At 38.7% G+C, this 11,810-nt stretch overlaps 1 protein-coding gene across 1 annotated transcript; it reads right to left on the bottom strand.

Moving 5' to 3' along the window:
• Positions 1 to 1,067: 1,067 nt before the first annotated feature.
• Positions 1,068 to 2,840, bottom strand: LOC121978031 (bidirectional sugar transporter SWEET2a-like). The gene is made up of 6 exons (XM_042530425.1): positions 2,682 to 2,840; positions 2,537 to 2,573; positions 2,241 to 2,454; positions 1,609 to 1,767; positions 1,406 to 1,525; positions 1,068 to 1,320 (listed from the first exon to the last, which is right to left on the bottom strand). The coding sequence occupies exons 1-6, from the start codon at positions 2,722 to 2,724 to the stop codon at positions 1,216 to 1,218; spliced, it is 678 nt and encodes a 225-aa protein (XP_042386359.1). The 5' UTR covers positions 2,725 to 2,840; the 3' UTR covers positions 1,068 to 1,215.
• Between the last annotated feature and the right edge of the window lie 8,970 nt (positions 2,841 to 11,810).

The raw sequence follows: 11,810 nt of genomic DNA, 5'->3' as shown, positions 1-11,810 counted from the left end.
CGAGAAAATCATGCTCAAACCGGGTATTAGAATCCAACCCGTCTTCGACATAGGGAGCGAGCGAACCGACACTCAAGGGAGATGGCACGCAGAAGTCGAGCCGAGCGGCCATCTCGCTCGGCAGGACATCAGGAGTTCAACTTTGGCTGAGCGTCACCTCGCTTGGCAAGACAACAAAGCATGACCGACAGAGTTCGACTTCGACCAAGCGGCTACCCTTCTCAGCCTAGTAGCAAGCTCAACATCAGCCAAGCACGTGGACAGTGGAGTTCTGACCGAGCGACTTCTCCGCTCGGTCTAGCAGCAGGCTCAACATCAGCCGAGCACGCGGACAGTGAACTTACGATTGAGCAGTTATCCCGTTTAGCTCAGCGACGGATCACAAAGACAGTGGACTTCCGGTCGAGCGGCTATCCCGCTCGGCCCGACAACAGATAGCACGTGAACAGTGGAGTTCTGGCCGAGCGACTATTTCGCTCGGACAAGCCACAGACATAGCAAGATATCTTTTGATATCCTTTTAGGAGCTAGTGCTGCTGACAGACGACATAGTCAGACAGAGGATCGTACGACAGAAGCTTCCACTGTCACTTCAGAGATATCTTCGATTCGTTAAGGTACTGTGTCAATGATACTTTACTGACATGTCATTTTAGGGAAAGATTTGAGATGCGTGTTCATCTTGGGAAGCGTGTATACGCGCTTCCGGAACTCTATATAAAGGGGGTCCAAGCATCAATAGAGGTATATATTACATGTGATATTTACTGTTACGTTACCGTTCTTGTTGTTTCTTTTTCTTCTTGTTTCGCAGGAGACTGACTTGAGCATCGAAATGTCTTCACCGAGGACCCCTTCCTTGGCTCAGTACTGACGTTGCTTGTGTTGTAGGTTGGAGTGAAATCCATCGGAGGTTAACATAAATATCACATCCCCAACATCCATCTTATCAACTTTCGAATTAAGATCAAATAGATATTATGAATTGTTCAGGAGCAATATGTAAATGTCTTAACACAATCAAATTAACAATTCAAACCATCTAAATTAACCTCAAATAAACTTAAACCAAAAAAAATAATAAATCAAATTTAAATAATTATTTTATTGATACAGATGACGAAGATCAAAATAATGTTTGCCCCCAATTATTTGATTCATCAATCAAATCAAAAGAATAATTAATGAATACACATTCTATTTATTTATTTATTTTCAAGGCAACAATGGCAAAGTAGACTCCTCTTCTGTTTTCCTGCTGTAGTAGCCATACACGAGCAATTGCACGGCACCCAATAGAGTTCCAATCCCATTTGGAATCTGCCAACAAAGTTGACTTTATGGTTTAATTTAATGAAAAAAATGTTTTTTTTAAAAAAATAATAAAGAATTGAATTGTTCTTACATATATGAAGTAGTCATGCAATAGCCCTCCATATGCAAAGAAAGATAGGCTCATCAAGAATGTGGCAAGGGATAAGTAGAATGGCATGAACTCCACACTTCTAGTCCTGATCACCAAATTCTAAACACAAATTGGAGGCAAATGGTTAGGAATTGCAATAACCGCAATACCGAGAGTATCGATAAACAAATTGCGAGGCCTACCATGATGAACAATGGAGAAGCAAACATGGAGATCAGTGAAGCAACGCTCAAGTATCCGACTAATGCTTTCCACGCTGGCTTATCTAAGAACTCCAAGCTTAGGTAAACAATAGCCGCGAAGGCGCAAAGAACAGCTATGAGCATCACTGCAATCCTTATCTACAATACATATAAACAAAATATTATGATTTTAAACTAGAAATTATATGAAGAAAATTCTAATGCATGGGATAGGAGATGATACATAATTGTGTCATTTTCAAAGGGATTATAAAAAACAAAATCCTCTTTTCATTTTTGACTTTATTATTATTATTATTATTTATTTTGTCTTTTTTCTATTTTTTTCCCAAATTCCTTTCTCAAAACAGAGCAAAGAGACCCAGACAAACAGGTGTTTAAATCCTTTGTCCTCAAATTTTTTTATCTTTGTGTCTCTTTATCGATCGAATGGATCAGATTACATTTCAAAGATATCTTGCACATCATGAGGATACTGCACACATTTTAAAGATATTATGATGTCTTAAAATGTAATCTGATCCGTCCGATCGATAAAAAACACGGGGACAAAGAAATTTAGGGACAGATGATACGAATTAGACAAACCGACCACGATGGCGAGATCTGACCTTTCTGGTTCGGTCCGCGTAGAAGAGGAAGAGGGCGACGTAAGCCATCTGGAAGGCGGCGCCGGCGGAATTGACGGTGGCGACGAGCACGACGCCGGCCACCCACGGCATCCCGTACCACATGCAGATCAAGCAGTTCATCAGCGAGTACACGTACGGCGAGCCCGAGAACTCCTGCGTCGACCGGTTCCTGACGATCCTCCCGAACGTCGGCCTGAACAGAACCAGCAGTACCATCACCATCATCATTCCCTGCAAACGAACCAATTACTCACAGCGAAAAGACCACAACTCACACCGGCGACACGAACAGCACGAAGGCGAACACGTTCCCTGACAATCAAAAGCCAGCCATGCGTCGTCATCGTCAATTCAACATCGATATGCAATTACTAAGCGACGAGCCTCTGAAACTCAGAGTACTTCGCCGGACCGACACACCTGCGATTCCGGCGGCGAAGGTGGCAGGGGAATACTGATCCATCGCTCTGCGAGATCCGGGGAGCTTCCTTCTCCTCGACGGGTAATCTTGTTCTTAATGTTCAGAGATCTCGGTACTGAAAGGGATTTATTTATCGGTGTCAGAGTACAGCTCAAATCTTTCTATATAAAATTGCTGTAACGTGAGGGGAACCCTTTTGACGCCTCCTTTTGCGTCTCATTTCTCTCCCTGTAATTCCGCGTTTACTTAACTCAAATTCACAATCTATTTTTTTTTATTTACTTTTTAAATTTATTGTCTAGAAGGAAGGGGACTCACTCAAATCATGGTGGTTGTAAACTTTTGTAAAAGGTAGAATCGTCGCCTTAGCGGTCCCCTGGATCCAGGAGAAATGACTGGGGGTCGAGTGGAATTTAAAGCACAGCAGACCGAGGTTTTACGTTCGTGTACAACTAGCGACCCTCGACTCCTGAACCTCCGTTGCAAACGTCAGACATCCTTCCAGTTGATCCAACCCGTGGGGGTTATCTATCGTGGTCTATCACTCCATCCTTTATAAAAAATTATGATAAATCAGATAATGTGTTGAATCTATAATTTACCACCGGTCTGTCCCTCTTTCTTTTATAGTAAACAGAGGAAGGGGGCATAAGCATATCAAATCTTTTGTCCCTAAATTTTTCTGTTCCCGTGTCCCTTGTCGATCAGACGGATCAGATTACATCTTAAGACATCATGACATCTTTAAGATGTGTGCAATATCCTCGTGATGCATAAGACATCTTTAAAATGTAATCTGATCCGTCCGATCGATAAGGAAATACGAAGACAAAAAAATTTAGAGACAAAGAATTTGATGTCGGGCACAAGGGTGGATGATGAACTGCGTGATGCTTCTACTTATCCGCATGATTTAATTGTGCCAGCGAGGCAGAGGTGGAGGAAGGCCGGTACGGTCGTCGTCAGCTGTGACTTGTCCAAGTCGCAATTGTTATCTCGAGCGCTACCTCAGCAAATGTAACACACTTTTATTAATTTTATATTCCGGTGAATAAATATATATATGTATATATATATTATAACACATGGTTTAATTTAATTATGATTTATCTGTCTATTTTAATAAAAAAAATATTCGGCAATTTCAAAGGTCATCCAAAATTATCTAAATCTCTCTTTAAAAACAAATTGCCCATCAAATATTTTATTTTTAATGCTATGGTATCAGTTACCTTTATCAGTTATTATATAACTATTAACTGTTACTATGTATAACATATAATATATAATATTGTTATATTGTTCTAGTAGTTAGTTAATAGTTTTTAGAATTGTGTAGCAACTACTGTTTTCAAATAATTTTGTTGAAGTTAAACCATTTTGATTAAATTGATAAAAAAAAAATATTTTAGTAGGATAGAGTTCAAAATTTAGGATTTAGGATTTAAAATCTATTTTTACCAACTTAGAGCAATTTTAATTAAAATGGTAAAACAAATATTTTGATATGATAGTGTTGTGTGTATAATATTTTTGATTAAAATGAAAATGATCTATATTTTATATTGTAACAGTTAAGCAATCAACTATCGATGGTTGCTATCAATTGTAGCTAAAGCCTGAAACATAAATTCTAAAATCTAAATTTCTGAATATTATTATTATTATTATATAATTATCAACTTAATTAAAATTAGCTATCTAAACATCTATATAATAGTAAAAACTACTAAGTCCTTACTATAATACTGCAAATAATATTGTGTTAAGTGTTATACATGGTAGCAATTATAAAATAGTTTCTATACATTTATTATAGTAGCCAGTCATAATTACTATAATAATGCTGAAGTGCTTTTATTGGTTAACATAATTGATACTTATATATAGTATTATTATAATAGATCATGTGGTCATGTTAAATTAAAATCTATCATTTGATCCATGCAAAGTGCTACTATATTAAATATATTAGATGAAGTCTTCTATAATTTATCTCTTTTTATATCATACAGGATAATCCTGAAAAGACTTGCTAAGATATTACGTGTTCTTGAGATAAAATATATTATGAAACGTCATTTTGACTTTTTTTTATTAAAAAAACAAACTTTGACAATTTACCTAATTTAGAAGGTCTATTTTTACTTAAAAAAATAAATATGTCGTTTAGTTTACATGTAGTTTTTATTTAATTATAGTTTTTTTTAAATAGACTTATTATATTTATAAGAAAATCATTTTAATATAATAATTTCTAAATTTTTTTATAAATTATTATTTTTACAATTCAGATATCCATCTTCTATTATTTTACTAGTTCTGAGATAGACAATGTTTTTCTAATTTATCCATCGGTTAAATCTAAAAATATAAATAACACAGGGGCCTAGTAGTCCAGTTGTCCCACGATTCAATGAGTTATTAACCCAACTATTCTAGTAGTTTAAAATGATAAATTTATTAATGAGTTTTGAGATTAATAGAAGAATCTATTGATATCCATATATAGAGAGAGATACTTCTACTATTTCTAATATTATTACTAAAACTAATATTATTAATTTATATTTTTGTTACTTTAAAGCAATACAAATATATCTACTTCACTCTTACTCATTTTATAATTTAATAGTAAAGAAATTACAATGGAGACTTAGTGTAAGGACTTGCTATATTTATAAATATGTGCACGATGGACCACGATAAACTTGTTCTATTATTTTAAATTATTTGGATGAAATATGAGACCCAACCAATTAAATCCTAAATTAATTATTTACCTTTTTCATATAGTATGGGACAAACTACAATTATTTAATTTTAGAATTTAGAATCTAATATAAGGTTGCCTAAAAAAATATTTTATAAAATTATTCCTATATATTTTAGTAGAAGAAATTTATAAAATTAAAAGGGGCAAAAAAAAGTTAGGCTATTTTATTAGACAAGATTGACTTAAATCATCTCTTCACATATGAGTATAGTTTGGTTTTACTTGATTGATTGTGTTAGGACCAAAAGTAGCTAGAGGGGGGGGGTGAATAGCTCGTCGCGTGCTCGTCGCTTGGCGTTGCTTGTTTCTTCAAGGATATGCAGCGGAAAATACAGAAACAAATACAACCACGCTAACACTAGGATTTTACTTGGTATCCACCTCCAAAGGAGGTGACTAATCCAAGGATCCACACCACGCACGCACCCTCCACTATGAAACACTCCTTTTCGGTAACTACCGAGGGCGGAGAAGCCCTACAAGACTCTCAGTACAAGAAGAAGAAAGGGAAATACAAGTTAAGCAAAAGCTTACAAGATGTGCAGTAAAAACCCTAACCCTAACTTCTTCCTTTTGCAATAGATCCGCCTCTTGACTTGGAAAGCCTCCAAGAACCTTCAAGAACTGGCGATCACGTGCTTGTAGAGAGCTGTGGAGGAGCTGGAATGAATCGAGAAGAGTAAAGCGATTGCCGAAGACCACGCTCGCCTGCGGCTTTAAACCGACGCATCGGTCGGATCCCGATCGATTCGAATGTTCGCAATCGATGGAGGCTTGATCGATCCACGGATCGATCCGAGTGTCTGATTCGCGGCTCGATCGATCCACGGATCGATCCGGCGCTTATCGTGCAGCATCGTCCCGATCGATCGGCCGATCGATCGGGACCTCGATCGATCCACGGATCGATCCGAAGCTGTTGAATCGAAGAATGGATCGATCCACCGATCGATCCACGACTGATCGATCCACGGATCGATCCGAACTGATTTTGCCCAAAACCAAGTCCCAATCCTCCCTAACCAACATCCGGTCAACCTTGACCTGTTGGTACATCATGCCTCGCATCTGGTCACTCCCTTGACCTGCTAGGACTCCCCACCAAGTGTCCGGTCAATCCCTTTGACCCACTTGGACTTTTACTCGTCGTGCCAAGTATCCGGTCACTCCATTGACCTACTTGGACTTCCACCAGATGTCTGGTCAACCTTGACCCATCTGGACTTCCTTCCTTGCCAAGTATCCAGTCAATCCTTTGACCTACTTGGACTTCCCAACACCAGATGTCCGATCATCCTTGATCCATCTGGATTTCCTTCCTTGCCTGGCTTCACTCACCAGGACGTTCACCTAGCTTCACTCACTAGGGTTTCCTTCTGCCTAGCTTCACTCACTAGGACTTCCTTCTGCCTAGCTTCACTCACTAGGACTTTCACCTGGCTTCACTCACCAGGATTTCCACCTAGCTTCACTCACTAGGATTTCCTTCTACCTAGCTTCACTCACTAGGACTTCCTAGTCAAGTATCCGGTCAACCTTGACCTACTTGACTCTTCTTCGATCAATATCTTATTGTCAAACATCTAAACTCAAACCAAGACTCAGCTTGGTTAACCAGGTCAACCTTGACCTGAGGGATTTTGCACCAACAATCTCCCCCTTTTTGATGTTTGACAATACCACAATAACACTTACAATCCCACATGTAAGTTAGGCTAATCCTATAGCCTTCTTCTTCATGCCACTAGGTAATGAACACATAAGTTAAGCTTTTCATTCTCCCCCTAAGAGGGCAAACTCCCTCTAGGTAATGAAAACCTAACTTACTTCCTTTCATTCTCCCCCTATTGGCACACATCAACCCCCTACTAATAAAACACATCAACCCGTCTTTGGACACACATCAACCTATGCTCCAATTTTGGGCACACTTCAACAACTCCATTTGTTGAAGACTCTCCCCCTGAAGAGTTGCTCATCGTGATCACAATTTTACTCATTGTGATCAACTCAATAATGAAGGTCCCATACCCTTCATTTATCCTTAACTTCTCCCTCAATGTAGACAAATACCCAACCTTGAGCATTTTCTAACCACTTGAGTTCCCCCTTGAGTTCCCACTTGAAATAATGAGGATATCCACTCCCCATTTCAAGTTCAACTGCTCATCCATGAGCATTCTCTTAACAGAAGGTTAACCACCTTCCAAGGTTTATGAAAAATAATTTTCATGTCTTTAAAGAGTCCCTCCCCCTAAAGACATGGTGGTAACTTCTGTCATTGCACCAACAATGACTTGGAATCCCTAAACCTTTAGGAAACCCAATTGTAGAAGTTTTGAGGTTCAAATATTCAAAATTTGAAACAAACTTCAACCTAAACTTCAACTTAGCCTTCCTTAACCAATCCATCCTTGTTTTCACATGAAAACACCCTCCTTATGTATACAAATGTATATTTAGGGGTTTGGAAAGGTTACATTGACTAAAATAGGTTCAAAGTGCTGAAATCAGGCTTTCCCAGCCAAAATCAGCAACTTGGATCGATTGGAGTTGGGTTCCAATCGATTGAACCTGGCTGAATCGATCCACTGATCGATTCAAACTACCCTGGATCGATCGACTGATCGATCCAGCGAGCTACTGCTCGCGAGAACTGCCTTCTGAATCGATCCATGGATCGATTCAGGCACTCCAATCGATCCATGGATCGATCGGAGCTCTGATAGTTGCTGAAATTCCATTTCAATCAACTTCAGAAACCCCTAGAAAATTCTACAAAAATCCAAAAATTATGAAATTTCGTGTAGACTTTAGTTAGGGCATATACTATCAAGGAAAAATAGTTTTCTATGAAAATACATCATATTTTCAAAGATTGACACAAACTTGAAAACTTCCAAAAACTTTAGTGTTTTCTTCAAGTTTGTGTCTAACTATTCAATGGTGATTACTATCAAAAGATAGCCTTCACCAAGGTTTTCCAAAATCATTTTGAAAACATTTTCAAAACCAATATCCCACCATATTCCTTGGGCTTAATGCACATGACTTGTACATTAGCTTTCCCAATGATGGGAAAACACATAACTATGTGTTTTGATGAACCTAAAACTCAAAAGAATGCACTAAATCAACATCTTGAGTTTTGTTCATCATCCTAACATCTCACTTGTATCTAATGTGCACTAAAACACATACAAGTCATCTTATAGGTCTTGTGAGATGTAGATTTTGGTTTTGCCCTAATCTAGGGATCATGCATATCTATCTAGGCATTTTAGATATATATTAGACATCCACCAAGGATGTCACTTGTTAATAAGTGTTGTTAAATGCCATTTGTCCTTAATTACAAGGAATTAAACTTAATGCATGATAATGTTATGGCATACATCAAAATAAAATAACTTTCAAAAGAAAGATATCCTATAGCTACATGATGTATGAATGTCATGACATGGTATTTTTGTCTTTTCATAATAAGTCATGAATGCAAAAATAGACATGATGTCATGGCATATGATGGGCAAACAATCATGGCAAGATTTAGCATAAATAAAATATACCTAGATTAACTATCTAAGTATCCTTAAACCATTAGCTAAACTTACAACTTAAACCCAGATTGCCCTAAAGTGCTTCAAGAAAATGCCAAAACCTAAATTGGCATTTCTAATTCCCTTGATTAATTTATGCCAATCGAAATTAAGCATATCCTCAAATGTTGGCATATTTCATTTTTCCACAAGAGTAGCACCTCAAAGTTAAGGCCCGGATTGCCTTAAATTTCCTAAGAACATACCAAAATCCCAACTTAGTAGCTCTTATGAATTTCCCAATATGTGCCTTTTAAGATTAAAATCAAATTTTCACCACTAGGCACATTTTACTCTTTCAAGGAGTAAATAATAGTTCCATTTCATTTTCAAAGGTTAACAAAAACCTTGAAAATGCTCCTTGAGTGTCAATTTCCTCAAAGTTGGGTTAACTACCCTTCTAATTGGAGTTGACACTCTCTAACCCATCTATGGGGTAGAGAAGATGCTCCTAGGAACCCAACACCTATTGGTGCTCCTTGGATGCTCTAGGTACTCACTAGGGATAACTTCCTTAGATACCTTCCTAGTGACCTTGTTGGGCTTCTTAGAAGCCTTGGTCACATTTTCTAGGTCAACCCTAGGGATAGCCTCCCTTGTGACCTTGTTAGTGACTTTCTTAGACTTCTTAGAAGTCTTAGTCACTTTGGTTGCAAAAATACTCTTAGGGATGACTTCCTAGTATTCTTGACTTGACCACTAAACCTAGGGTTTGTTCCATAACTATATGGAACCCTATGATAACTAGGCACATCCTTCTTAGCCTTTGGTTTGTATCCCAAACCTCTATGGCTATTTGATGGCTTTGACTTTCCTAGCCCTAGGTTTTGCTCATTTTGCCCTTTTAGGATATTTTCCATCCTTTTTAGGGTCTTTTCAATTTTATCAAGTCTTGATCTCAAGACTTGATTTTCTATCATTAAATCCTTAGAATTTGGTTTTTCATTAAGTCCATGAGCATTTTTGTTTCTAGGCTTGTATCTACAATCCTTAGAGTTCTTGCCTAGACTTTTACCTACATTCCTAGCCTTAGGTGTAGTAGTTTTGGCATGTAGGGCCACATGCTTTTCCTTAAAGCCCTCATGCTTCCTATTCTTATGGTAAATCGCATTAAAATGATAAAAATTAGAACTATCATGCTTTTTACCATAATTTAAAGGAGTAGGCTCAATAAATGTTACCTTCTTCTTTACCTTGGAGGCTCCCCCTTGACTAATGCCTCCTTGAGCCTTGACCATCTTCTTCCCCTTGAGGCATTGACTCCGGTAATGCCCCTTTTGATTGCAAGAGAAGCATATAATATGCTCCTTGCTCTTCTTTGTGTTGGGGATGGTCTCCTTGGGCTTCACCTTGCCCTTTTGTGCCACTTGGCCCTTCTTCTTGGCTAATTTAGGGCACTTGCTCTTGTAGTGCCCATGTTCCCTACACTCAAAACATATTATATGATTTTTATTATTAATTGAAATATTTATACCTTTGCTTGTAGGGGTGGCACTTGTTTTGGATGTAGAAGCTTCTCCATTTGATTTTTCTTGACTTGTGGAGGTAGAAGCTTCTTCCTCCTCTTCTTCTCTTGACCCGGATGTAGAAGCTTCTCCTTCTTCTTGATCCGGTGTCACCAAGGATTGCTCCCCCTCAATCCTAGAGGTGGAGGCTTCATCATCTTGAATATGAAACAAGGAGTATGCTCCCTCCTTGTTCCCTTCGTTGCATTCCCTTGAGGATGAAGCTTCTTGGATTTCCTCTTCTTCGGAGGTTGAGCATCTCTCAACCTCGGAGTCCTCCTCTTGGTCTTGCTCCAAAGAGTCACCCTCTTTAGATACTTCTTGATTCGGTACAGTGGAGGATCTCTTCATGAAGCTTGGCCAATTTGCTCCATAAATCCTTTGCATCTTCAAATTCTCCAATTTTGCAAAGGATGGTGCTTGGCAATAGATTGACCAAAAGCTTGGTCACTTTGTTATTGGCCTCGCACCTTTGGACTAGCTCCGGGCTCCATTTGCTTTTCTTTAGAACTTTGCCCTTGGAATTTGTTGGAGCTTCGAAGCCTTCCGTAAGAGCAAACCATTGCTCTATCTCCATCATAAGAAAGTTTTCGATTCTTGATTTCCAAGAATCGAAGCTCGTGGAGGTGTATGGTGGAGCCACCCTTGTGTCAAATCCAAGTCCATCTTGGAATTGCATCTTGAAGTTGAGCTTGATAAAGTCTTGAACTTGAAGAATTTGCTCCAACTTCTTCACCCTCTAGCTTTTCTTGATATGCTTGACCCTTCCGGCGATGATTCCGGTGAAGAGCAACCTTGCTCTGATACCACTTGTTAGGACCAAAAGTAGCTAGAGGGGGGGGTGAATAGCTCGTCGCGTGCTCGTCGCTTGGCGTTGCTTGTTTCTTCAAGGATATGCAGCGGAAAATACAGAAACAAATACAACCACGCTAACACTAGGATTTTACTTGGTATCCACCTCCAAAGGAGGTGACTAATCCAAGGATCCACACCACGCACGCACCCTCCACTATGAAACACTCCTTTTCGGTAACTACCGAGGGCGGAGAAGCCCTACAAGACTCTCAGTACAAGAAGAAGAAAGGGAAATACAAGTTAAGCAAAAGCTTACAAGATGTGCAGTAAAAACCCTAACCCTAACTTCTTCCTTTTGCAATAGATCCGCCTCTTGACTTGGAAAGCCTCCAAGAACCTTCAAGAACTGGCGATCACGTGCTTGTAGAGAGCTGTGGAGGAGCTGGAATGAAT

Source organism: Zingiber officinale, chromosome 4B (genome assembly GCF_018446385.1).
Source record: "Zingiber officinale cultivar Zhangliang chromosome 4B, Zo_v1.1, whole genome shotgun sequence".
Taxonomy (NCBI): Eukaryota; Viridiplantae; Streptophyta; class Magnoliopsida; order Zingiberales; family Zingiberaceae; genus Zingiber; species Zingiber officinale.
The sequence above is the reverse complement of the archived record's forward strand: the minus strand, read 5'-3'. Positions and strand labels throughout refer to the sequence as shown.

Coding starts and splice junctions, on each gene's coding strand:
- LOC121978031 (XM_042530425.1), bottom strand. CDS start 2,724: ATGGATCAGTATTCCCCTGCCACCTTCGCCGCCGGAATCGCAG. Junction 2,455..2,536: donor GTGCTGTTCGTGTCGCCGGT/GTGAGTTGTGGT, acceptor GGTTCTGTTCAG/GCCGACGTTCGGGAGGATCG. Junction 1,321..1,405: donor TGCATGACTACTTCATATAT/GTAAGAACAATT, acceptor CTTTGTTGGCAG/ATTCCAAATGGGATTGGAAC.